This window comes from Protomyctophum parallelum (assembly GCF_964188405.1).
Source record: "Protomyctophum parallelum genome assembly, chromosome: 17".
Taxonomy (NCBI): Eukaryota; Metazoa; Chordata; class Actinopteri; order Myctophiformes; family Myctophidae; genus Protomyctophum; species Protomyctophum parallelum.
The window spans coordinates 25,804,461-25,832,174 of NC_139719.1; the positions used below are offsets into that span (position 1 = coordinate 25,804,461).

Below are 27,714 nucleotides of genomic sequence, written 5' to 3' on the forward strand. Positions count from 1 at the left end.
ATGCCAGGCGTATTCAACCACATTAGGACACAACTGTAGAATGATTGTGTTTTTGTTATTTTTGTAATTTTTTATTTGTGGCCCGTGGACACCAGACCGGGACGAACGACTGATCCCTGACAAGCACAGCTGTGCGTGCATGCGTGCATGCACATACACACGCACAGCGCTGCTCGTCTGTTGTTGCACACACCTGAATGACATCCTGACTCACACAGTGGCAGCTGCAGATAGTTCTGCCTGCGGTTGGTTGTTGTTTGTTTGTTTTGACTTTGTGAACCAGATGAATGATGGCTCTTTTTTATATAATGACCTTTGAGAGCCAAAAGAATCGCCCACACTGTGTGTGTGTGTGTGTGTGTGTGTGTGTGTGTGTGTGTGTGTGTGTGTGTGTGTGTGTGTGTGTGTGTGTGTGTGTGTGTGTGTGTGTGTGTGTGTGTGTGTGTGTGTGTGTGTGTGTGTGTGTGTGTGTATGTGTGTGTGTGTGTGTGTGTGTGTGCGCGCGTGCGTGTGTCTCTCTCTCTCTTGAGCAACTCAGCGTGGGGCCAACACACTCTCACTGCCTAAATTGGTCAGCATGTGCAGTTTCAGTCCTCCCTTCCAGTCAAACCTTTGACTTCTGGAGACGTTCATCGCCCATCTGCCGTCGGGAATGCGTTGGTGTGCCAGGGCTTGCCATCGCAGAGTTGAGTGCGTGGGGCTTGGCGAATCCAATCTGACATTCAATTTTAAGGTCACGATTCGATCCAATTTCAGAGTTTTCATTTTGTATTTTTTGGTTTTAAATTTTTGCAGCACTGATTGCCATATCATTATTCACTTTTATTCTGAATAAGGTGCATAAATAAATAACACATGAGAATCTAGAATAACATATTAACAGCCTTGTCGGCTTCCCTCGTACGCATGCATGATCAACAGAGCGAAATAACGAGAAGCGAGAAATATCAATTCGATTCGCTGACTTGAATGTCAATTTCCCTTCGATGTGTGTCGAAAATGGTGAAACAAGCTTGTTAACTTGGTGATCATCAGCGGCGGCAGCCAGGCATCTACAGGAGAAGCTGATTTGAAGTGGATGCTACAGTGGGAACCCTCCGGAGATCAGGCCCCCGGGAAGACCCAAACAAATCAAACATCTTGTTTATCTTTCCACTTCCATCTTCCCTCCTCCTCCTCCTCATCCAAAGCAACTGTTGCAACATCTCATCTGTGAGCTTTCTTGGACCAAAAAGATGTGTTTTTGCCGTTTGCCCTCTCGTTTTTTTCTGTTTGTCTTTTCACGTTTCATCAACAAGCAAACAGCGGTTAAATCTCTCGCCATCCTTTTTATCAATTTCACCTTTTTCACGCGTGTGAAAGAAACTATCTTTCGTTGTCAATTTTCATCAATCCATTTCTTCTATACTGTCCGATACACTTCCTCACACAGTGCACACACACACACACACACACACACACACACACACACACATGGGCCAATTACCCATGCAGCTATCAGATAGAGCCGTTCTTTGATGTGAAAACCCAAACCAAGTGGTATGTTTCTGGGCTGTGGAGCAGTGCATGTTTATTTATTTGTGTGTGTGTTGCAAGGCAACACCAAAGGGCATGGAGTCCAAAAAGTCTATAGGGCAGGGCAATTTGAGCTGAGAATATATCGAAAGTTTATTATCAATAACTTATATTGATAATAAACCGTATAATAAAAGTATGAAATAATCAATTCATTTGATCTGGCAATAGAGCGCATTTCTCAGCACCAATCGCAGCCGACGCATATATATATATATATATATAGAGAGAGAGAGAGAGAGAGAGAGAGAGAGACTTCTGCTGTGTGTTTGAATTAAGTTTTACTGCATACAATATTTTACATTAAAACATATTTACATTCAAAATGAAAAAGCATTATTCAAATGTCATTTTTGGCCAATTCGGACATCTCAACGTATCTCTACATAAGTAGAAATAAGCATTGCTACATTCACTGAAGTATATATGAGTGCTTACCATTGAATCTCTGCATGTATGAATGGCTGCACTGCAACAACTCTCACAAATCCCAGTTTAATTGCCGCAATATTAGATGTCACCCTGTTATGCTGTTATGCTCCTGGCATGGACAGTTTTATGTACTATAGCTGAACGGTCGAGTGCCAACTTTGAGCATTTTCCTCCCACTTAGCCTGGATTCTGGTATCTATAGTTGCCAAACCAAATGTTCTCATTAGCCAACCGCGTATTTCCACGCATCTATGATTCCACCTCTTGTCACTCTGGTTGTAAATATTTAGTCCATACGGACTTTTTTGCTTTAATGAGGCCTGTGTGGAATACACACATATGATGCACAGTATATGGAATTATGGATTTATGACTGGGTGGCGTGCTGCATTCACTCCATCATACACACATACAGTTTAATTGGCAGGATGAGAGATTGTTCAGCTCATCATGACTGATACTGATACTGTATAATGTTTTCGACCAGTGTTGATTTGACAGCAATTTAGTTTTATAGTTTTTATAGTCTTTTGAATAAAAAAATATTTAGTTATTGTCATATATTGGTCATCTGAAATGGTTTACGTTTAGTCTAGTTTTGTCGACTAAATATGCGATTTTAGTCGACTAAATCTACAGTTGATTTAGTCGACTAAAATCTATTTTGGCTGGGCCCTGATGGTGTCGTAATGGGAGATTTTGCAGTTGGTTGCACACTGAAAATAGCCAATCTACAAGCTCACAACGCTTCGCCGAGCTTGTAGATCGGCTATTTTCAGGGCGCAAATACCTGTGTGCAACCTTAGTTCTACTGGATCACTTCTCCACTAGTATACAGTACCTCCCTAACATTTTACTCTAGTATTTGTTGACGAAATTCTCAATATATTTAGTCTTAGTGTTGGCAGCTATGCCACAGGCGAGTGATCGTATTGTATAATTATAGTTGATCTCTCAAGACCTCCGCAGCTTAACCCATTCTGACCGGGCACCCATTTTGGTGTCGGCATCATGTCGTGCTTTAGCTATTTAAAAATAGCAGATCTACAAGCTCATATCGCGCCACCGAGTGGCGCGATACGAGCTTGTAGGTCTGCTATTTTTTGAAAAATCGAAGAACGACTGACATTTTTTTTAGAATCTGATCTCAGGTCAGAATGGGTTTAATCAGACCAGTGTGTGTCCCAGTGGAAACCTCGTATGAATCTGATCTCAGGTCAGAATGGGTTAATCTGTCAGCCAGTCCCATTGTTATTAGGAATGAAAACAAAGGAGCACCACTGGAAGATGAGGGCTGATGAGAGAGATAATAAAAATACTGTATGCTTTATTGTCATTAATTTGTATGCTCATATCATACAGTAAGTTGTTAATTTTCTCAAATAGAAATGTTTCTATATATTTGCATACTAATTAATCAGTTAATCAGTGGTGTAGGACTCTAAAATCGGCATCAGTCGCAATCTGGCATCTGTATCTCTTATATATCCATGTATACTCAACCACATGAAGTGAATCCATCACAAAGAGCTGTATTGGCAGCATGAGAAGAGAAACGCTCTCATTCATAGAACGTCACATTAAATGCAGCAGGACGGCTCCTCTAATGCATCACAATCAATACGCACTTAATTCCTCATTGCAAGTTGTCTCTGTCGTTCGGAAACCTCATATGTTGGGTGAACTACTCCTTTCATAAAATCAGACCAGTCTGAAGCGAGTGGTGCAACAGCACCCCCTATTGGTACTCTAAACATCGGGACATATAGGTTAGGACATAGGGACATTGCTGTTCCTTGGAGTGGTTGCACACCTCAAAAATAAGTCAATCATATGGAGATAAGAGGTTTCTCCCAGACAGTGATGATATCATCAATCCTATGGAAAGGTCTGTGAGTCTGTATTATGTATACCTGCCATGATCCCCCAGCTGGCCTTGGTGATCTGCGGTGAATAATGATCACTTCACTTTCACATTTGTCTTGAAGTCGGCCACTCGCTCCAAATTGGTTCCCGAATGCCTGTGCGATACCAGCCCTCCCACCCCTCCCAAACCCACCCCGCTGTGCAGTGTCATCCCCAGTATGCCACCACAACCCAGATTGTCTACGCACGCACGCACTAATTAAACTAGAGGCCAGGTTTAGGGGGTTATAGAGTTGTGTGTGATTTATACTAACCCAAAAACGGCAAAAAGTGTTGGAGATATGAGGTTTCTGCCCGACAGTGATGATATCCAAATCACTGCTCAGGGAAATATAAATAAAAAGTGCACACTGCAGACACGACCTATACTTTATACTTGTATACGCTTTCAGATGATGGGGTCCATGCATGGCCAAATACATCAAAACATAAATATGGGGGTCCTTGACATGAAAAAGAATGAGAAACGCTGATCTAGATTGGAATATACAGCTTTATAACGCATGTACTCCTTTTTAGAGTCACCAAGTCACTATTGGCCAGGCTCTACAATAGATCAGCAGCGGCTCAAGGGCTTACAGCAGACTATTGTAACAGTGGACGCACCCTGGTGTGTCTTCTTGGCTCCCATCTAAATTGTTTTGCGGTGCACGGTGTAGTGTATAGTGCATGCGAGTGAATACAATCTATGGAGGTGTGTGGTGTGACAGTGAATACAATTCTTTATGTCTCCGCTTTCCACGCCACACATGAACCGTGTCTACATGGGGGGGGGGGGGGGGGCCTTCACGAGCACACGGCCCCATATAACAGCTGGTACGGAAGGCAAAGCACGAACCTGTGTGTGCGCGCAAAGCTTGTATGCAGCTTTTGTGTGGTTGCTTGTACGTGGTGGACGTGAAGTGACAGCAGATAGGTCACCTGTCACTCGTCATGACAGGGGTGGAGTGGTGACAGACAGACAGACAGACAGACAGACAGACAGACATAACCTTCAGCTGAGACGAGACGGCAAAGAATACAATATGCTGTTCGTTCCTCCGTCCATCTATCTATCCGCAGTATCTCTGTCTGTCTGTCTGTCTGTCTGTCTGTCTGTCTGTCTGTCTGTCTGTCTGTCTGTCTGTCTGTCTGTCTGTCTGTCTGTCTGTCTGTCTGTCTGTCTGTCTGTCTGTCTGTCTGTCTGTCTGTCTGTCTGTCTGTCTGTCTGTCTGTCTGTCCGTCCGTCCGTCCGTCCGTCCGTCCGTCCGTCCGTCCGTCCGTCCGTCCGTCCGTCCGTCCGTCCGTCCGTCCGTCCGTCCGTCCGCACATTTTTCATCCTTCCATCTCCCTCCATTTCGATATTTGCATCAGAAATGTGTGTAAATGTTTGAAACAAGTCGACTGAATGAGACCGTAGAGGAATGTGAGTATGTGGTGGGATTCAGCTGGCTAAAGCAAGTGGAGTCAGGGGTCCTTGAAGGGGTTCCAAGGGGTCCCAATATCTAAATGACGTAGCCTATAGCATCAAAATCAGTCTATAACCACAAAGTTGGAATACTTACGTTTAGAACATGCTGAACATGAATCTTCTCTGGGGGTCCGTGGCCAAATACACCTTGACATAATTCTGAACATGTTTAAGAGCCAGCCAACGGGGCTAATTAAAGGGCCCCACGTGGCATCATCTCCTGTGGGGAAAGGTGGGGGGCTTTCACTGCCACCCCTGCAGACAGGGACCACCAGCGGCACTGCAGGGCTGTTGATGGATGCTTTGACCACATCATTAGGCTGGGAGGACCCCCTGGGTCTCATACAGTAGTTCCCATTCAGTAGCACTGTAGGGCCCCGCGGTGTCTGATGAAACTCTCAGAAATGAGTGGTGGTTTTTTTGTGCCTTTTTTAATGGAGGGACAGACAGTAGTCTGACAGGAAATGGGGAGAGAGAGATGGGGGGGGGGGGGGATCGGGAGTCGAACCCGCGGCACACTGCCAGACTGGATTACCAGCCAAGGTGCCTGGACCGCTGAGCCACCGTCCAGGCCATGAAACTCATTCTTATGGGTTGTGACGTGAGGAAATATATATTTAGACACGGACCCTTATACTTTATACTTTTATATAAATTATATTATGTGTACTGGTATGCTTTCTATTATTTTTAATTAGGCTATTACTATACTATATCAAAAATGCAAACTCTTTCAGAAGATATATTAAAAGAAAATCTAAATAATTTCTGAAATAATAACCATAATAAAAGATACTGAAATAACCACTATATTTCACATTATTTGGTTCTTGAGTTCTGGACTCGTGATGTATTTTTAGACGCCTGGGGGTCCCAGGAGGAAGACACTAGTCAACATGTATCATCATTAGGGTCTCATGGGGAGGAACGTTTAAGGGGAACCTTTTAGCCTGCACAGGGCGCCCTGGATTCCACTGGGGGACCTTTAGCCACGGGGCACCCTGGATTCCACTGGGGGACCTTTAGCCACGGGGCACCCTGGATTCCACTGGGGGACCTTTAGCCACGGGGCACCCTGGATTCCACTGGGGGACCTTTAGCCACGGGGCACCCTGGATTCCACTGGGGGACCTTTAGCCACGGGGCACCCTGGATTCCACTGGGGGATAGAACACCAGAGGAGGAGCGACCATGATGATGGATGGATGGATGGATGGACTGAGGGATGGAGGTGGAGGGAGGGAGGGATGGAGGGATGGATGGATGGATGGATGACAAGAGGGCTGATGATATTGTTGCTGTCGGGCAGAAACCTACATCTACATATTTTAACTTTTTTGTGTTTTTTTTTATTGTAAAAGTAAAAGTAAAGTATTGATCCTGCAATGTACAAACACTACATTTATTTAAGTAAAAGTCTGGTACAACAGTTTGTCTCTCAGAAGCAGCGGTGTAGACCTATATAGTATAGATTATAGGAAATACTCCAGTAAAGTACCTCAAAATTGTACTTAAGTATAGTACTTGAGTAAAGTATGTACTTAATTACTTTCCACCACCATACTGGAGCGTCACACAAAAGCACCAAAAGTAGCAGAACAGCAACGCGCCGCGTCTGCAGCCTGTGGATCTGCTACTTTTGCCGTTTTTGAATTAGAATGCTGAAAGGTTTTGGACATATGAGGTTTCCACCCGACAGAGACGACATATGTCTGTATATACTGGAAGCTATTGAAAAGCCGCTGTGGAGGCATGGGGCGGAGGAGAGACTGCTATATTTACCACTTGATCAATCATCAACCGTCCCCTGACTGTCTGGAGCTAATTTTACTTCCTTTTACAAATGCAGTCTTAATTTGAACTACAGATTGACGGTTTTGGAATTAAGTGTGTGTGTCCGTGTGTGCGTGTGTGCGTGTGTGCGTGTGACCGTGTGTGTACTTGTATTACTTTACTTGTGAGGACCAAATGCCTCCTCAAGTGTGTGGATTTGCTTGCACTCGTGTAAGCAATTTATTCCACTACAATACAGTAAAAGGTCTTTAATTGGATCAAATCAGATACATATTTTTAATAGGAAATTTTGATCCGCTCATGTGGTCACAATGCGTACCAAAACTAACTCCGAAAAAATGGATTGTATCTCCGTTTTCAATCTCCAGGGCTCCAAGCTCTGCTTCTCTTATAAGAAAGGCTAAGTACAGTTGTTATCTGAGAGGAGTTGTTAAATTAGTGCTGGTTTAGGAGGACGTATTTCTTTATCCGGCTCCTTAAATACATGCTTTTGTTTTTGGCAACGTGCAATCTTCTGCTCTGCATTTTCCCTCTCGATTGCATGGTACAAAAATGGTGCTCCGAGATGAGGCCAAAAATCGAATGGATGCAGGAATCAGCTGGATGTTGGCTTCACAGACCCACCACACACACAGGCCTCCTCTAGATTGTAACCGTGCGTGCGTGCGTGCGTGCGTGCGTGCGTGCGTGCGTGCGTGCATTGCAGTTGAGACCATTTCCATTCTGTATCTGGAGAAGAATTGAACCTTGATGTATGCAGGACATCACAGTACTAGTCAAAACCATAAAAAACGGTGTAAATAGTAGCTATATTGTATATATTTTCTCCTGACATACAGATACCGTGACAATGAGGTATAAAATAGGACTAATGTGGTCGAACCCATTACAACTGGGAAAGCATCTGTGTCATTTTAGATTTACGTTATAGCAACAAAAAAAAAGCAGATCAATATCACTGCCTGTATCCTCATGAAACGTCTCAAAAGTCCACGCTCAAAGGGCTGTATTTTGCGTGTCTTAAGTACCAGGTCTTATTACTTAACTTAAGACCTGGAGGCGTGATCAATGCCATTTGGCTATTCTGAGTGGCCAAAGAGCATTGACCACGCCTCCAGGTCTTAAAGGGACACTTCACCCTTTTTGCAAAAAAAAATATGTTAATGACGTTTAGAAGCTTTAGAACACTTTCCTGGAGATCTTTATGTGTGTAATATGTGGTTTTAGATATTTTAGATTGTAGCAGTGAGCCTGTTGTCTCTGATGTCATGGACACTGGGCTCACTTCCTTCCTGGACTACATGTTGTCTCAGTAAGATAGCTCTCCCCCTATCCACAAGGAGGAGCAGTGCACCAAAGAATTATGGGAATTGTAGTCCAGGAAGGTAGTGAGACCAGTGTCCATGACATCAGAGACAACAGGCTCACTGCTACAATCTAAAATAACTTAAACCACATATTACACACATAAATACCCCCAGGAAAGTGATCTAAAGCTTCTAAACGTCATTAACATATATTTTTTTGCAAAAAGGGTGAAGTGTCCCTTTAAGTTAAGTAATAAGACCTTAAGGTGGTTGCACCGAGTAAAGTCCTTACTAGAGGCTTAGTAACTACTAGGTAGTTTGTAACTAGTGGCTTACTTAATTGAGTTGCACCACGACTGTTTAAGAACAACAAGGAACCCTGACACAGCATGGAACTTTTGTCTGATGAAATTTAGCTTTTGGCTTTCTTCTGGCATGTATACAAAGTCATTAATGCGCATGCACAGGGCGAGTGCAACCCTGCGCACGGCCCTGCATACCGTAGACTTGTGTATTTGTATTGTGTCGCCAACCATGTTTTGCATAGACCCAGTTGCGAAGTAACGCAGGGCGACGCATACTTGGAGACTCGGGGGAAGCGCACCGTTCAAGTCACTATTGTGCTGTATGTATTCAGCCAACATGTCTGTTATTTTCATAATGCGGTCTCTTTTAAAACGGAATCTGGCAAATATGTCAACATCATAAATATCAAGCGGGTGTAGTCGGTCTCACAAAACGAGGACGGGGTCTTTCGTTATATTGAATTAATGCATCAATGAAATCAACCTGGTCAGCCATGATGATAACAAGTTAGTAGACTGCTCCTAGGTACTTAGTGCTGCCACATGGCTTGCGTAAAAATGTAGTTGTTACTTAGAGATACGTTATAACTAATTTGTGTGGTGCAACAGCTTAAAATGTAGTATTTTGCTTAAGTCTTGACGTAAAGGCCATTTACGCAATTACTAGGCTACGTTTGAACTTAGTGTGAGGTGGTGCAACCCCCTACTGGCACTTAAGACACGCAAAATACAGCCCAAAGTGTCTGCATGCAATCCTACGAATGTCCGCTATCCTGCATCTCCAAAGTCGTGCGGAGGTCAGATCAAAGTCACAACCATGAAAGTATAACATCACACTGAGTCGACAACTACAAACCTTTACGTTATTTCTGCTCCCCGATGTTTCTCGGAAATCTTTCACAACTGGCTTTTGTAAAAATGTGAAATGAATCAATCTAAGCGAGCAACTGGCACGGCCAATTTTCTCTCCTAAAATGTTATCAGAAAGTATTTTCTGATAGCAGAAAGTGGTCAGAACGTATTTTCTGATAACAGTACAATATAGAAGTACCTGAGCCTCTTTTCCACCAGCCTGCAGCATATCGCCGCTGTCGGGCAGAAACCTCATATCTCCATTATAGTATAACTTTTTGAGTTCTTGAGCCCCTCCATCGTCTGCTTTCAGACATGACGTCATGTGGCAGCCAATTAAGTCTATGGACTATATTGTCTGTCTTATTTATGCTTCCCCAAAATTCTGCATGTCCCCCAAAAAAGTGTGATTTTATTTTTAAATAAATGCCCTACTTGATCAAAAGTAGCAGACCCACAAGCGTGAAACGCAGTGCAAAGCGACACATTTTGTCCTTGTAGATTTACTACATTTGATACTTTTGCATTTTAATTTTGTAATATGAGGTTTCCACCTGACAGAGACGACATCTATAATAAGAAATGGGTGGTTTATATGCAAATTAAATGTCTTTTCTTACAAGGGCACACATTGTATCACGACGTGTCACTATTTTTCAATACAGAACTTAAGTGGCGGCGACACACTTAGTGTGTTAAAGAGTGTGTTAAATGTCCATCCTCAGAAAATGGATGTTGGGGCAGGTGTACATGGGGGAGGGGGGGGGAGAGGGGGGTGGGGGGGGTCAGACTTGCCAATCACTGCATCGCCGGCACACTTCCATCTGAGGAAACCGTCATTCACGAGAGAGAGAGAGAGGGAGAGAGAGACGATTAGGTGAACTGGAAGGTGGGACTGGGAACCACTTAGCCAGAGATGTCATTGTAATAGCCAGGTGCATTATGAACCTGTCACTCAACACAGTGACACGTGTGCACGCGCACACACACACACACACACACACACACACACACACACACACACACACACACACACACACACACACAGTCTTTTTGCCGTCTTTTTGCACTGCAGTTCTTTACTCCTAGTCTTGCATAGCCGGCCAATCGGAGTTCTCCACCTTAGGGTCTAGGCATTAGGGTCATCTCCTTTCAGTGAGTGGGCTGAAACAGGTCCAACACACCCCCACTCCCAAGACGGACAGACTGGGCCAACACACCCCCACTCCCAAGATGGACAGACTGGGCCAACACACCCCCACTCCCAAGATGGACAGACTGGGCCAACACACCCCCACTCCCAAGATGGACAGACTGGGCCAACACACCCCCACTCCCAAGACGGACAGACTGGGCCAACACACCCCCACTCCCAAGATGGACAGACTGGGCCAACACACCCCCACTCCCAAGATGGACAGACTGGGCCAACACACCCCCAATCCCAAGATGGACAGACTGGGCCAACACACCCCCACTCCCAAGACGGATGGATTGGGCCAACACACCCCCACTCCCAAGATGGACAGACTGGGCCAACACACCCCCAATCCCAAGATGGACAGACTGGGCCAACACACCCCCACTCCCAAGATGGACAGACTGGGCCAACACACCCCCACTCCCAAGATGGACAGACTGGGCCAACACACCCCCACTCCCAAGATGGACAGACTGGGCCAACACACCCCCACTCCCAAGACGGACAGCCTGGGCCAACACACCCCCACTCCCAAGATGGACAGACTGGGCCAACACACCCCCAATCCCAAGATGGACAGACTGGGCCAACACACCCCCACTCCCAAGATGGACAGACTGGGCCAACACACCCCCACTCCCAAGACGGATGGACTGGGCCAACACACCCCCACTCCCAAGATGGACAGACTGGGCCAACACACCCCCACTCCCAAGATGGACAGACTGGGCCAACACACCCCCACTCCCAAGACGGACAGCCTGGGCCAACACACCCCCACTCCCAAGACCTTTGACTGGGCCAACACATCCCCACTCCCAAGACGGACAGCCTGGGCCAACACACCCCCACTCCCAAGACGGACAGCCTGGGCCAACACACCCCCACTCCCAAGACGGACAGCCTGGGCCAACACATCCCCACTCCCAAGACGGATGGACTGGCCCAACACACCCCCACTCCCAAGACGGATGGACTGGGCCAACACACCCCCACTCCCAAGACCTTTGACTGGGCCAACACACCCCCATTCCCAAGACCTTTGACTGGGCCAACACATCCCCACTCACCCTTTTGCGTTCTCGCAAAAGGGTGGAGGGTCGGAGAACGACACTTCCGCATTAGTCGAGTGGGGACACCTTTCCACTCCAACGTTTGATGTTTGCTCACATTTGTCCCAAGAAATGTGTTGTGACTGCGCGGAAACAATTTGGAAATATAAAGCAAAAAGCCAGGAGCATCATTTGGGAGGGAGTTTGGCCCAGGTATTTCACAGGGCGGGGGGGGAGCTGGCAGCCTCCCGCCATGGTGGGCAGGGTCCCTGTGCCATGTGGCCGGCGCCATTCCACTGTCACGGTGCCACCCCACGCTCCCTGAGCCCATCCATCATCATGCCAAGTGTCAACCTGTTGCTCCCTGCTGCTAATGACTTTTAGCTTCTAGCTCAGTGGTTAATGGATCCCATCAATGGACTCATAAACACATGCAGGCCAGCAGGGAGGGAGGGAGGGAGGGAAGACAGAAGGCTGGATGACAGGGGGGGAGGGGGGGGGGACCTATAAATTCAATCCATGTGCTAGAATAGTTAATCAGACCCATTTTTATGAGCTAATATTAATATTTATTTTTATGTTTCTTCTAAGACATACAGTATAGGGTTCCATCTTGCGCCACCCTTATCCCTTATCCCTAAACGTATTTTCCATTTTTCACTATTTTGAAAAACATTTTAAAATAGTTCAACTAGCCGATCTACATCGAGACGTTGTGAGCTTGTAGATTGGCTATTTGAACTATTTTAAAAGGGTTTTTTTAAATAGTAAAAAATGGCAAATTAGTTCAGGGAAAAAGATATAGCCCATGGGGTCTTCAAAAGCGGGTCCAGGACGGGTCCAGGACCCCTAGGGGGTCCTGTCCTGTCCTTGGAGATACTTCAGGGGGGCCGCCAGATCTTTGGGTGATAAGATTTTTCATTTTCATGTCTGGCATTCACTCGTCACGTCATGTGGCAGACAAGTCTATGGACTTGGACTTATAATGTTCGCTGCAGCCACAGTGGGCGCTCCTCACTTCACACGTGTGTGATTTTTACATTTTTTTTACATTAACCACTTGAACCCTAGCATCCCTTTTTTGGGGGGATATTTTGAGCTTGTAGATCGGCAATTTCTGGCGAAGGGGATTGATGTGCAGGGAAAAGAGACCAGACCAAAGCCAAATGTCAAGTTGACAAAGTATTGAGGGTTTTGGGGGTTAAATGTCTGATACACAGACATTTAACATTAACCCAATATGTAGTTGGGCTCCCTGCTTCATCTCTCTGGAAAACGTTGATGAAGTTGTATGTATTACCGGTATTTCACAAGATGTTTTTGCTAATACTTTTACTCAATAAAAATAAAAATGTGTGTACTTCTTCAGTGCAGGGATGTGTAAAACAAACCGTCGCAGCCCTATAATCCACAGAACGTTTTAGCATGAGAGACTTTGTTAGTAGAATCTGTCTTTCTTTTCTCTCTCAGAGCTATACACTTTTTAGTCAGATCAATCCCCCTCCCTCCCCAGTATTTTCTTTTCATGCCTTCCTTTTCATGCTCTAACCCACTTTCTTTCTTTCCGTTACATCTGCGCTGGGTTTGCCGAGCGTGTTTATAAAACAGGGAGCACCCGAAGAAAAAGAAAAAAAGAAATGTTCATTATATGGAATGGGGGGAAGGGACAGGGATGGATGAAAGATCGCAGCCCCGTCTCAACGGCTACTGTGTTGGCCTTTTATTTTCTGCTGCCTACACTCCTCTAAAAGCCGCGCGAGGCGAGCTTTGACCCCTGCAGTGCTGTTTTTTCTTTTATTATTTTACGCCCACACGCCAGCGGTCCGCGACACCCCCTGGAGAAGCTTGGCTTTGGCCGTGGCTTCACAGAGGAGTCATGATCCCGCTGGGCGGAGATAAATACGCTGGAAATATACTGGTATGAAGCATCAGTGCTTCTACTGTAGATGCCACATTATCTTCCTTTGCTCTCACTCACAAATATGCTGATTATAACGTCGCAGTTCACACGTCCCGAAGTGTGGTTTGTTTACTATCTTTGTTTAGTCTCATTTAGTATTCCCTATTCTCTGTATTATGCATCAGTGTGATGCTCCAAAACAAGAAAGAGAATGCGCAGCAAACATACACGACCAAAACAACGAGGCACTTCCTCGCCTATGACTAATCTCCTTGAGGGGGCTACGTGGCATTGGTCCGACCTCCCGTTAGTTCGACCATTACTAACCTTACTAACCCTATCTCTAACCGAAACCTAAACATAACCGCAAGCACGGGAGCAGCGCATGCGTTCGCCAACCTTAATGCATGTTCGCCAACCTTAATGCGTGTTCGCCAACCTTAATGCAAAAAGCGTATATCGTATGCTAATCATTTCATCCTTTGAACACGCAAGAGCGCATACATGTGCATGTCGCGCAGGGAATAATTCTGGTATACCGTCTGAAATAACAACAACATGCATCCATATACGTCCTGTGTGTAATGTGCATGAGCTTGCACGCTTGCTTTGCTTTGCGTGCGTGCGTGCGTGCGTGCGTTCACCAGAGAGAATGTTTCATTCCCATGCAGCCCTCATGCTGGGATCTAAGGGCCATGCACACACACGCCTCCCACTCATCCATCTTCTTATATCCATGGATTTGCCAGACGCCTCACGTCGACCGGCCGCCTGTCACTCACAGCTAGACGGACACGTGTCGTGTACATACCAACAAGGTCGGTATGTACAAACATACATACCAAGTTACCAACCACCTCCTGGAAACAAACACACATGTGTCTGCATGTTGTCAGGGGGTATACCCCTGGGGTATACGTTGGTCATTGGCCTGTCCCCTCCGTCCCCCACATAATGAAGGGCACGTCTAAATATAAAGCCCCGGGAATGGATGAGGCCATTTCCCAAACGCTGCACTACGCCGAGGTAATTAGCTCCACTTGCGTTGCGATCCGACCTCCTGCATTGCCCTCACGGGGGGGGGGGGGGCTGCTGCTGCCCATTAGTTCTGATGTTTCAATGGTCAGACAAATGCTGGATTGGTTTGAGGTTTAAACTTCAGGCATAGTTTTTGTGACGTGAACCACTTAAAACCCCGGCTGTGTGAGAGAGACGCTTAATCCATGAAGTCAAAGATAATTTCCTTAGTTTTGTTGACGTTCGACTGAGGGAAAATTGCTCTTTTCATCTACTGTACCAACAAACGTATCTCTTAGCGGGCAGCTTATCTTATTATCCCGAATCAGACCAACAATAGCTCTGTGTTTGGTTTGACAAAAACGGTGTCATCAGAGTCACACCTGCAGTAATTTGTTTGATTTGACAACAGTGTTGTCAAAGTCACTTCAATTCAATTCAAAGGGCTTTATTGGCATGAGAAAACATACGTTTACATTGCCAAAGCAGAAAGAACAGTACAACAATACAGCAATACAATCAAAACAAAAACAAAAATGATGTACTTTGTCAGATTCTTCAATAGATCAACTTCTATGTTCATTCCCGGGGCTTTATGTTCAAAGTCACACCTGCAGTCATTTTAGTAGAGACAGCGAGCAATGTTCTATTTAGCCTGACTTGAACAGCCTGGAGGTTAACAGCTATAGATTGTATTCTATCATGGTGTTGTAGTAAATGTCAACAAGAAATGAATGGGAAAAAAAGTACACAAGGCTAGCGTATTGTTGCCATCGACAGAAACCTGCTACCTCCATTTTCAGTAATGCCTACAGTGTCAAATGTAGGAAATATCTTGGCAAGTGTTAGCATGGCAAGTGAAATAAAAGTGGTGAAGTCTATTGGTTTTATAAATATCAGTGGTGGAAAGTAAGTACAGAGGTGATGACAGATATTATCATCTGAGAGATGTTACTGAACATGATTATGTACATGATCTACCAAACGGGTTGTTTGTTTGTTTGGTAAAAGTTATTCTCAAAATAATGACCCTTACCACAAAGTATAGGCTTATATTTTAATAACTGGTGGGTGTGTTATTTATATAGCCACTTGCCCAAATGTGCTGACCTCATCACAAAAAAAATTGTGCTGACCTCATCACATTTGTGATGACGGCTATGGCTGTTTTTTAGCCCAAGGAGTGATTTTTTGTGCAAAACTAATGCTTGGAGTGGATTCAGAATCATGAAAACCCCCTAGTTTGACATGTCACATTCTACTTAAAGCATAATGAAATTTGGAAAATGTTGCCATATACAGTATATGTTGTCTATGGTGTGGTATACAAAATTACCATTTTTTCTGCGATGTTTCCGGCAGAGCAGGCCTCTTATTCTGTGGACCTTAATGACCAAATGAATAGAAAAACACAAATAAAAAGTACGGCATGGGGGGGACTGGCTCCACGGCTATGTGTGCCGAGGAGCATAAATTTGGCTTCAGCCTGAGGCTGAGTCAGAGAGGCTTGAACAATGGAACGAGGGCGTGAGAGAACTTCGCCAATTTTCAACCTATCTCCATATAATTGGTCTTCTCTAATGCTCATTATTGCCCATTTCCGTCTACTCACTTGCGCGTGTCACCGATGGGTATTTCTCCCTAAAAAATAAAATAACTACAGCCTTTCTCTTCTTGGAAAGTAGCATGCTGAAATAAAAACCATTGATCTTGAATGGATGGATGGATGGATGGATGGATGGATGAATGAATGAATGAATGAATGAATGAATGAATGAATGAATGAATGAATGAATGAATGACACATTATTGAAATCATGTTTGAAAAACACCAAACCTGCCCTCTGAGCTTTCTGAACTCTGAGACATGGACTTAATAGCCAGAAATGGTGCCACCTCATAATGAAATCCCAACAGTGACGAAGGCCTGCGCACCGAACCGCGTCTGTTTGGTTTTGACTGCTGCTGTGGAACCTTCATCATCATTAAACAAGACTCCTAAGACTACAGAGAGTGTGGACTTTATGTTCTTTTCCACGTATTATCTGAATCTGCAGCCAGTATGTTCCTGAACTCTTCCAGACTGAATCGAGCGAGCCTTTCCCTTGAAGTGAGCCACCTCATAATGACCATTTCTGAGTACCAATTATATGAAGATAGGTTGAAAATTGGCTCATTCCTTAAACAAATGAAGGTGCACGGACTGCACGCCGAATCTCCGATATCAGTGACCACCGGCAGTGTTCCAGAGCGGCAGTTCTCCAACTTGTTTGGCTCGGGTCACCCCTGTAAATGGCCATCATCCACGGCACCCCTGAATGACATTGTTAACTTTCAGAACTTTGTCACGCTACGTAAATATGTGAAACCTCCCCTCTAAGATCCAGTATGTCATGAGGAACACCACTTTAACATCAGCATCCCTATTCTGGGCGCAACATTTGCCAAAAATAGCGCCGATCTACAAGCAGCACAACGTGTCGCAACGTGACGCTTTACATACAGTAGCATTACATTCACCCTATAGTAAACTTAAGTGAAGTGATAAGTATTCTGAAGCATGGACTTACACCCACTTTGAGAAACCCGGTTTCAGAGCCCTGTCACTATAAGCAGTCACTGTGTGACAACTGTAAATATTGCCACTAACAAGGCCACCCAGGGCCATTAAAGGCCACCTAACGGGTCCATAGTGTGTAATTGGCCTTTAGGTATACACTCCATAGTGAAGGAGCGTTTATCCAGTCAGAGATGGGAGGGATGATGATAATGGCCCTCTCCTTCAAACCTCTCCTCCTCTAGCTATCACACGCTTCATGAATTCACCTGCCATCCATAATCACTCTCGCTATAAAGTGGCAATTCATGCAATTAAGCCCCCCAAATCCCAACCCCTTTTGTGAGTGTTATTTTAGCTGAAAGGCGCTCATGTGTGCTCTTCTGGGCAGGCTGTTCGCTGCAATGGTGGAAACTCACATGTTGTTGTTGTTTTGTTACAAGTAAAAGGCATTAAAAAAATTACTTTAGAAAAGTACAAAAGTATTTATAAAAAAATACAGTGAATATACTGCAATGTTTCAGAACGTGTTCAACAACCACAAGCTCACAACGCATCACATTAGAATAAGACAAAGTAAAAAATAGGGGTTACTGTAATTGGTTCATGTATGTTTTGTACTGTCCTAATAATCTAAATCTATAGTATCTGTAAGTAATTCATTAGGCCTATTGTATATTAATTGAAAAACAAAAGTACAGTATTTGCTTCTGAGAAGTAAAGTACAAGTATAGGCCTACCTCAAAATTGCACTTTAGTACTTGGGTATATGTGTACTTACCGTAGTTACAGGTACATGCCACCCCTTGTTCATTGTACATTGTATCTCAATAGCGATAAAACCATAGTTTTGATGCTAACAGAATTCAGTCTGTTCCATTGTTCAAACACCAATGAATTTGAATTGTCAACTTGTCATTGTTTTAAAAAACGCCTAACTGGTTGACAAATTGAAATGTAAGTCTGGGGTTTGATTTTAGGATCAAGGTGTGCTTTGAAGCCCAAAACTTGTTGCTGCAACTTTTTTGCCTGGTGATTATGGCACGTACTGTACTTTGTACAGTCAAAAGATTCTATCACAGTAGGGCATTAGAATTCATTACTAATTGTGAAGCACTCCCACGCCATAGTGACTCACTCCGTTGATCTGCTGTGCATTTGATCAAATTCCTACTTTGTAATTATATTGTGTGGAAGAAAACTGGCAGTTAATGTCTACCATGCACAGTCTCATGATTAATTCCTACTGTGGGTAAAAACTAAATAGTCATTAATGCACTCTCTGCTCTCTATATAATGTAGTATTCCCTAAGGAATATGTTCTGTAAAGGCTTTAAAAACCTTGATAAGCGCTTTCCACGGAAAGCAGACGATGAGATATTTAGTTCTATTTCCAGAATCTCAGAAGTGTGATGTTCGCGCTGTGAGTTAATTGGCTGGGTAACCTGTGCACCTCCATATCATTTCGACACCTCAGTGAATTTTCATTTTTCATTAGTTTCGTGCTATACAGTACTGTGTGGGTTTGGTTCAATTACAAAGATAGTTCTGAGTGTTTGATGCATCAGATGAGGCACAAAGCCCAAAGCAATGAACGCCCATTAAAACGCATTTACTGCAGACCCGCGATGCAGTCGAATATTCCTCACTGTCGGCCGTATGAAAGTGCCTTAAAAAAACAAATTCACCCCGGATGGACCGGCCATTACAAATCTGCCAATCATTACTTTCACTATCATCAGAAGCGTTAGTATTGTAACCACAAGGTTACATTTCATTGACGGACCACTGCGGAAGTGAGCATTGCATAGTGCCGGCGACGCTACTATACCCTAAATATAAAAGAGGCTATTCTGATTCCATAAAACCCCCCAAAATACATCAAAGACGTCTTTAAGACGTCAAAGATATCTTCAGTGAAGAACATGCAAATTAATGAAGAACATAAGCATGTAGACGGATTTTAGCTCAACATCAAATAAAAGATTTGTAGACCACAGATACTCAAGCTGAAAATCTTTGCTCATTTTGAGAAAAGCCAGTTTTCCGTCAATAACTTCCAGTAGGATGAAGGAAAACACTTGAAACTTCCTGGGCACGTAGAGTACGTTGCTGTACATATACTGATGCGATGACGTCATGATGGCGTTGACCAATCAATATATAACGTGCATGTTACAACCGTGTCGGCTCTCCCCTACTTTTCACAGTTTTGGACATATGATGTTTCCATCCGACAGAGACAATATGTGACCAGATTTCACTGAGAGCCTGCCATTGCGTAAACTCCAGCTTTTCACCAGAGGACTAATTTTAATCCAAAATGAGTTAATCGCACAGGCAGACTCTTCACATACTAGAGCATGTCTGAAATAAGTGTCAGAGCTGAAATGTAAATATGAAATAAATGCTTAAACATGTACTGTAGCTAGGTGTAATGTTACACCACAGAAGTGGACCTTTCAAGCCTGTTTTCTCAACTTGCTGTTTTCTGCAAGACATTATACTCTATAATATATAGAATATATATCTTCAAAACTGGTGGGTCAAACTGAACAACCAAAATTATGTCAATTTGAAGCTATGATTCCCTGCTTTCATATGACATGAAACGGAAGAAAATAAAAAATCCAATTAGTAATGAGCTTGTAGATCTGCTCTTTTCACTACTTTTCTGCGGCACTCTTGCATGATGAAGTAGGGCATTGGTGTGTGTGTGTGTGTGTGTGTGGGGGGGGGGGGGGGGGGGATTTGGAGATATGAGGTTTAATTGTGCCTAATAGCAATGGTTCTGTACATACTGTATACTGTACTGTAGGCCTACAGTATATGAATTTCCCTGTTGAATGAATGGTTAGGGAGGAGGAAGTATAGGCTTTGTGAGTCATCATGCATGATCAACCTTTGTTTCAGGAGACTAGCTTTTCCCCAAAAAATCAGTTGTTCATGAGCTAGTTCCAATGAGTTTGTAGTTGTACTGTATTTTCCATGAGTGAACTGGTCCGTTTGATCTCTAAGTAATGCTGACCCTTGGCGTGAACGGCCTAATAATGCCCCTCTCCTCTCCTGGGCAGCCTTATGGTTATTGTTATGGTTATCATTATGGTTATAATGATTATGCACCGAGAGAGATCATCACACTCAGCACACTATGTATTACACCACAATGGTAGGATTTAGAAAGTTCGACCTCTGCTGGCTTCCATATGTTTGTTTCTAATAGTTTTGTCTTCGTTTTGGAAGTTGCACCTACGTAGTCAAATTATTATTATTTAGTTTTTTACTTTTTGCCTGTTACTCCTTTTTCTTCCCAATGTAGTCATTATGCCAATAAGGGGGTAACGTCTCATTGTTCTGACCGAGCATTACTAACCCTATACTAACCCTATTCCTCATGGAGCTATAAAAGCTTGCCGATCAATAAGCTTGTACATCTAAATCTGCTTTTTTTTTAACCTCAGATACTTTTCCTTTTGAAATACGTCTTGACACCAGATACTTCTCTTAAGTGCATATGTTGAGTACTTTATACACCACTGTCTGTCTCTGTGCTTAATGTTCAATGCAGAATTGGGAAGACATCATGAAGCAGCTTTGTGTATCAACTACCCCAGACGTTCTATAACAACACACAGCATATCTACAGAAAGTATAGTACATGAAGAAATATATAGTACATGAAGAAATAAATACCGCCCAGAGTGCTGGTGTGTACTGTATACTGCTGTGTCGCTGGCTTCCATTGGAAATTAATGGTAGCCTGTAGCTTTGTATCTTCATGTCGCTGGCTTCCATTGACAATGAATGGCAGCCTGTATCTTTGTATGTGCCAGTGTGAAGGAATATCCCTGCATGGCCTTCAGAGCGGCTCCAGACTGTGCTCTGTAATGAAGCGGTGCAGAGGAGAGTGTGTGAGCTCTGTAATGAAGCGGTGCAGAGGAGAGTGTGTGAGCTCTGTAATGAAGCGGTGCAGAGGAGAGTGTGTGAGACTCTAATTAACAGACACATCTTTCCCCAGAGAGACCCAACAGACACTCAGGTCGTTCTTTCACTGCACTCACTAATCTGCTACACAGAGGACACCCATAACACCAGTGGTGGAAGACATAATGCTCAGATTTTTGGACCCAAAGTAAAAGTAGCGATATATATCACAATGTAGACATTCTCTGTTACAAGTAAAAGTGCAAATGTATCAAAATATACTTACGGTACAGTAAAACCCAGCTGGGCTATCCGTGTTTATATGTGGCAGCCTGGGATATACCCACAGACTGGTTGTTAGAGGGTTTCAACACCTTGGGATGGACAAAAAGGCTAGCATTGTATTGTGCTGCCTCTGCTATAATTGGTAGCCACTAGCCGCCACATATGGCAGAGATACTTATACCCATAGAGACTACTGACTGAGTGATATGCTTATTGCAATATAATATGGGCACGTGTTCACTTCTCTTGTCTCTCATTCACTTCGTCCCCACACACACACACACACACACACACACACACACACACACACACACACACACACACACACACACACACACACACACACACACACACACACACACACACACACACACACACACACACACACACACACACACACACTCTCTCCCCTCCCTCAGGATTCCCCTGTGGTATGACTCATGCATTATTAAGCATTTGAAGAACATTGTTCCGTGGCTTTAATTTTTCAACAGTTCGGGGGCGGGAAGGGAAGCGCCCCCGTCCTATGGGTTGCTTAGGTCACTGATGCGTGCCCTGCGTGTGCTTGTGCGTGCCCTGCGTGTGCGTGCCCTGCGTGTGCTTGTGCGTGCCCTGCGTGTGCGTGCCCTGCGTGTGCGTATTCGTGCCCTGCGTGTGCATACTGTATGTGTGTGTCTACTTATATTCATACTATACTTGTGAGGGCTAAATGTGCCTCACAAGTACAATAGAACGTGAGGTATAGACTTTGTGGGGACCATTTCCTGGTCCTCACAAGAGAAATGTATGTTTTAAGGTTAAAAAACTATTCATACAGTTGGGTTCATAATTAGGAATACGATTTAATATTTATCCTTCTTTAGAGTAAATTATGTGGGGTGGAGTTATACCTGACAACTGACTATAGTTGTGTGCTGGTGTGGCGACCTGAAAATATCCAATACAAGTTCACAATGTTGTCACGCCAATGTTGCGTTGTGTTCTTGTATAGGTCGGCTGCTTTTGGCTTTGAATAAAAATAATTAAAACAATTGTCCACCTAAAACCGCATTGTAGGGGAACAAAATAACAGATCGACAAGCTCACAACAAGCTTTTTTCGAAAAGCTTTCCCACAAGTGGTTAAAACATTGATGTCCTCACAAGTACAGCACTACTGTGTGTGTGTGTGTGTGTGTGTGTGTGTGTGTGTGTGTGTGTGTGTGTGTGTGTGTGTGTGTGTGTGTGTGTGCGCGTGTGTGGCGTGTGCGTGGCGTGCATTCACGTGCGTGTGCCATTCTTCCTGTCTGTCGTGTGTGTTTATTCCCTCTGACTGACTGCACTTATCTGCACTCTGCTGCCTGTCAGCTCTCTAGATGTGAATATGGATCACTTTTCAGAGAGAGAGAGAGAGAGAGAGGGAGAGAGAGAGGCCTAAAGCCCATGATAACCTGCCACTCCTAGCAGTACAATGCACAGTGATCTGGGTCCCCAGTGCGAGTGCTACTGTACTGTATACTCCTGCAGCTAAAACAGAAAGCCTGTGGGAGGAGGGTGATATTGCTTTTTATACTGTACGTTAGTGAACCAACAGGGAGCCGGCGTCCGTTTCCAGCGCTAGTTTGATCCGAACCATCTATGCCGAGAAAATCCACGAGTGAACATGCATTCCATAAAAACTTTCAGCCGCAGTTTTCCTCCCAGCGCACTGCGGAGGAAGATGTGTGTACTCTACTGTGATCTGATTCTGATCTCTACTTCTTGAAAGAATAATTGTCTCTGTGGGGTGGAAAAGAAACCTCATTATTATGTCCAAAACTGTTTCTTTTCAGTTTTCAAATTCGAGAGCATTAAACGTAGCAGATCTACAAGCTCGAAGCGTGTTGCGACGCCACGTTTCGAGTTTGAAGATCTGCCACGTTTTATGCTTTTTTGTGACACTGTATTATATGATCAAGTAGGGCGTTAATTTACGAAAAAACACACAAAAAGTTAAGACTCCATGTCTAAAAAGGAAACGTCACCCTTTTTGGAAATAAATGATATGTTAATGACGTTTAGAAGATTACTACATGTTGTCTCAGTAAGACAGCCCTCCCCCAATCCACAAGGAGTCGCAGTGCACCAAAGCATTATGGGAATTGTAGTCCGGGAAGGAAGTGAGCCCAGTGTCCATGACATCAGAGGGGGCTCACTGCTAAAATCTAAAATATCTAAAACCACATATTACACACATAAAGACCCCCATGCAGGAAAGTGTTCTAAATATTCTAAACGTCTTAACATATACTTTTTTTTGCAAAAAGTGTGAAGTGTCCCTTTAAGAGGTTGCCCGACAACAACAATATACCCTGTTATAAAAAATATATAAAGCTTCCCGAATGTGATTTAAACATGAAACCAGTGGAGGGACGAGGGAGGGAGCGCTGGCTCCACGTCACCGCTCGCCCAGCGGGCACTCGCTCTTCCCACCACAGTGTCCCTCGGGAGCGCCCCGCCCCCGCACCAGCCTCATATATACACAGGACGCCGAGCGAAGCGAAACAGGCGCTCCTCAAAACAACAGGGTCGGGGATCTGCCGGGAATTGATTACATGATGCGTGTGCACCGTGCAGTCTCAGTGCATGGTTGGAAACACATACTGTAACAAGGCATATATACCTCTATATATAAGGCTCTATACCGGCCACTACACTACAACTATACAACCACCTCAGTTGTGTTTGTTATATTGTAACTTAATCATACAGTATGAGTATATAGACTAGACTAGAGTAATTTTTATTTAGGGCTGCAATTTGTCAAAAACTCAATTACTCTTACGATTAAGTGGATAATGGAGAAGAAAATGTATATAAAAAAACAAAACTGATCTGAAATTGTTTAACTACAGCAGAATTACTTTTATACTTCTTTGGACAATCGTGTATTATATAAACAAATAGTGAAAATAGCATATTTCTACACGTTTTTTGAATATTTGCGACACATTACTAATCGATTCATTGGTTAAATTAATTATTGATTATTTATTCTTCATGAACAGTAGCTCAAAACTTCCAATTAATAACTGTTTTATTCCCGCCCCAAAAATATGTATTGCAGCTTTAAGCGATTAAAGGGCACAATAACAACTTGGCGAGTCCTGTCCCCAGCCTTCCTATAACATTACAGGCAGCGCACTCCTCCTATTATTATATTTCTGCTTGGCTATAACCGAGGATTAGCGCTCCCAGGGGTTGCAAAGCCAGACAGTAGACTTTAAATCCTCCGTGTCTTATGCAAGGTATTCAAACGTACCGTACTTCAGTGAAGGTTATATCCGAGGAGGGGAGCGTTGGTGGGAGCTCTGGCCATATACCACACACACACACACACACACACACACACACACACACACACACACACACACACACACACACACACACACACACACACACACACACACACACACACACACACACACACACACACACACACACACACACACACAGCTTCCTTCCCCCCCCCCCCCCCCCCCCCCTAGCTTTATTGTCTCCCATAATGCAAGATTTGATTTGCCTCCATAAACATAATGGCGTAATTTGCTCTGCATGCTCGCCTCGCCGAGGAGAGCGTTTTTCATTCGCTCGGGTTCTTCTGGGAAATTAAACCGGCTTGCCCACATGCAACTGGACACGTGCATGCACGCACACACGTGTGTTGCATGCATAGACACACACACACACACACACACACACACACACACACACACACACACACACACACACACACACACACACACACACACACACACACACACACACACACACACAGCCACAGATAACAAGAGACACATTCACATTAAAAAGTCTTCTCTCCACTTCGTGGCATATACTTGCTTGGCGTAGCTTGGTGAGGGGTTGGGTGTGAAAGGGTGGTTCTCTAGGGCGGGTGGATGAATGGGTGATAAAGTTAACCACTTGAACCGTGTGTCCAAATGTGTGTCAGAGTCAGACATGGAAAAAAGGGGTCAACTTCAAACAACGCTTGAGGTTGACGCTTTCAACTTTCATAGTAAAAAGTAAACCTTATATCAAAAGCCTTAAGAAATCCCAGTGGTGGAGGTAATGGTAACCCCTGGCCCAAATGTGATAACCATCACATGACATTTTGTGATGACGGCTATGGACGTTTTTAGCCTAAAGGATTGTTTTTCATGCAAAACAAATGACATGTCACATCCTACTTAAATCTGAATAAAAATGTGAGAATTTTGCCTTGGTCGTTAATGGTACCATACCATCACCCATTTATCACCATAATCCCAAAATAATTGTGCACGTTGTAACGGGGATAGACTCCAGCGCTCTCGGCTGATACCGACAATAAGCCCCTCAGACCTTCTTACTTCATTTTCACTATTTACACGCATTTTGGCCTGTGTGTGATCTTTAAAATACGGTCACGTAATTCCGGTACAATCATTTTATACTGGTACCAGACAGTATACTTTGTCCTCCAGCGGTGGTGGGAGAGTGATGCAGTTAATACTGGAAGGGGTGGATGGGTGGTGGGTTGATGGGTGATAAAGCCAGGGTAGTGGGCCTGCTCTGGGGGGTGGGTAGTGATAAAGCCAGGGTAGTGGGCCTGCTCTGGGGCGGTGGGTAGTGATAAAGCCAGGGTAGTGGGCCTGCTCTGGGGGGTGGGTAGTGATAAAGCCAGGGTAGTGGGCCTGCTCTGGGGGGTTGGTAGTGATAAAGCCAGGGTAGTGGGCCTGCTCTGGGGCGGTGGGTAGTGATAAAGCCAGGGTAGGGGGGTTGCTGGGGATCTGCTCTGGGGGGTGGGTAGTGATAAAGCCAGGGTAGGGGGGTTGCTGGGGATCTGCTCTGGGGGGTGGGTAGTGATAAAGCCAGGGTAGTGGGCCTGCTCTGGGGGGTGGGTAGTGATAAAGCCAGGGTAGTGGGGTTGCTGGGGATCTGCTCTGGGGGGTGGGTGGGTAGTGCAGGTGAAAAAGGTAAGCAGCCATGCAGAGAGCTTAGCCTCATAGCCTGTCACAGCGAAAGGTTAGTCCCCAAATTTACGAGGCCGCATACGTTGTCCCTCGTTGGCCCAGATGGAGGTGAGGCTGCGTCCGATGTTTTAGCTAAGTTGATTGATGGCAGCCTGACATTCCTATATAGCATCTCCTCCCAGCGCTACAGTAAGGAGAGGAGAGTGCAGAGAAAGAGAGGTTTTTGCAACCACTCCAAGGAACAGCAATTAATGTCCGTCCTAACCAGGGGGGCAGTCAGACAGATATTTTGTGAAGCCACTAAGGAAATCGTAGTTCATATAATGGCCTGTTGTGGCGCTGTCATTGGACCCAGAAAAACCCATAGCCCCATAGAAGTCCATGTATTTGGGCCCAACCTAGATTGTATTACCTTAAAGATGGAGTGCCACCATTATTTTCCACCCTAAAACATGATCATCAGGTATTATTACAATATAAGGGGGAAGAACTTTTTCCAAAAAGTGTACAGTATTTGTTAAAATCATGCTTTTATGTGGACACGCCCACCAGTTCATTAAGTATGCCTGGTTTGCCTGGTGGGTGGTGATGGGTGGTGATCCACCTGAACTGAAGCCGCACCCACAGCTGTAGTTGTATGATAAAGGGGGAGGGGTTAGGGGAGGGGCTGATAGTGTGGTGTCACAATATTACTGTTTACTTCATTGGCCCGTTTGACTGTCAAGGGTTCAGCCTCCAGGAAGAAACCCTAAATACAAAGTCAATACACAATTGCACATAAAAACAACTCCAGTCTGTCTAATTAAGTACTGTCACCTCATAGACACATGAAAAACTGGAAAAATTCAAAAATGGTGGCACTCCATCTTTAATAAACATGGTCATGAATACTTTCTGCTTCCAGTCACTAGTTTAAAGTCTAATTTCTAATGTCATAATATTCTTTTTGGAAAATTATGGTCCCATTAATTAAATAAATGACCATAAATTTGCGTGTGTTCTGAGGGGCGTGGCTACCGTTACAGTCTATGATCGGGATTCCCCTCCCACTCGAGTCAAAATAAAAACCAACGGAGAAGAAGGGGGGAAGTCCCGCCTCGTTGTCTGGGCCAGCCAATGGCCAGCTGGGCCAAAACGGAGCCAGCCAATGGCCAGCTGGGCCAAA

The 27,714-nt window shown here is 44.4% G+C and overlaps 2 protein-coding genes across 9 annotated transcripts in view; one reads left to right on the forward strand and one right to left on the reverse strand.

Moving 5' to 3' along the window:
- Positions 1 to 9,897, reverse strand: part of LOC310874072 (transmembrane protein 267-like) — a gene marked incomplete at both ends in the record, with an annotated part of 71,675 nt that extends 61,778 nt beyond the window's left edge. The window contains one exon of the mRNA XM_083786747.1: positions 9,841 to 9,897. Within this exon, the coding sequence (XP_083642873.1) occupies positions 9,841 to 9,897 (57 nt within the window). The remainder of the gene's footprint in view (positions 1 to 9,840) is intronic.
- Positions 1 to 27,714, forward strand: part of LOC310874999 (protein sidekick-2-like) — a 503,627-nt gene that overhangs the window by 284,449 nt on the left and 191,464 nt on the right. The window lies entirely within an intron of this gene.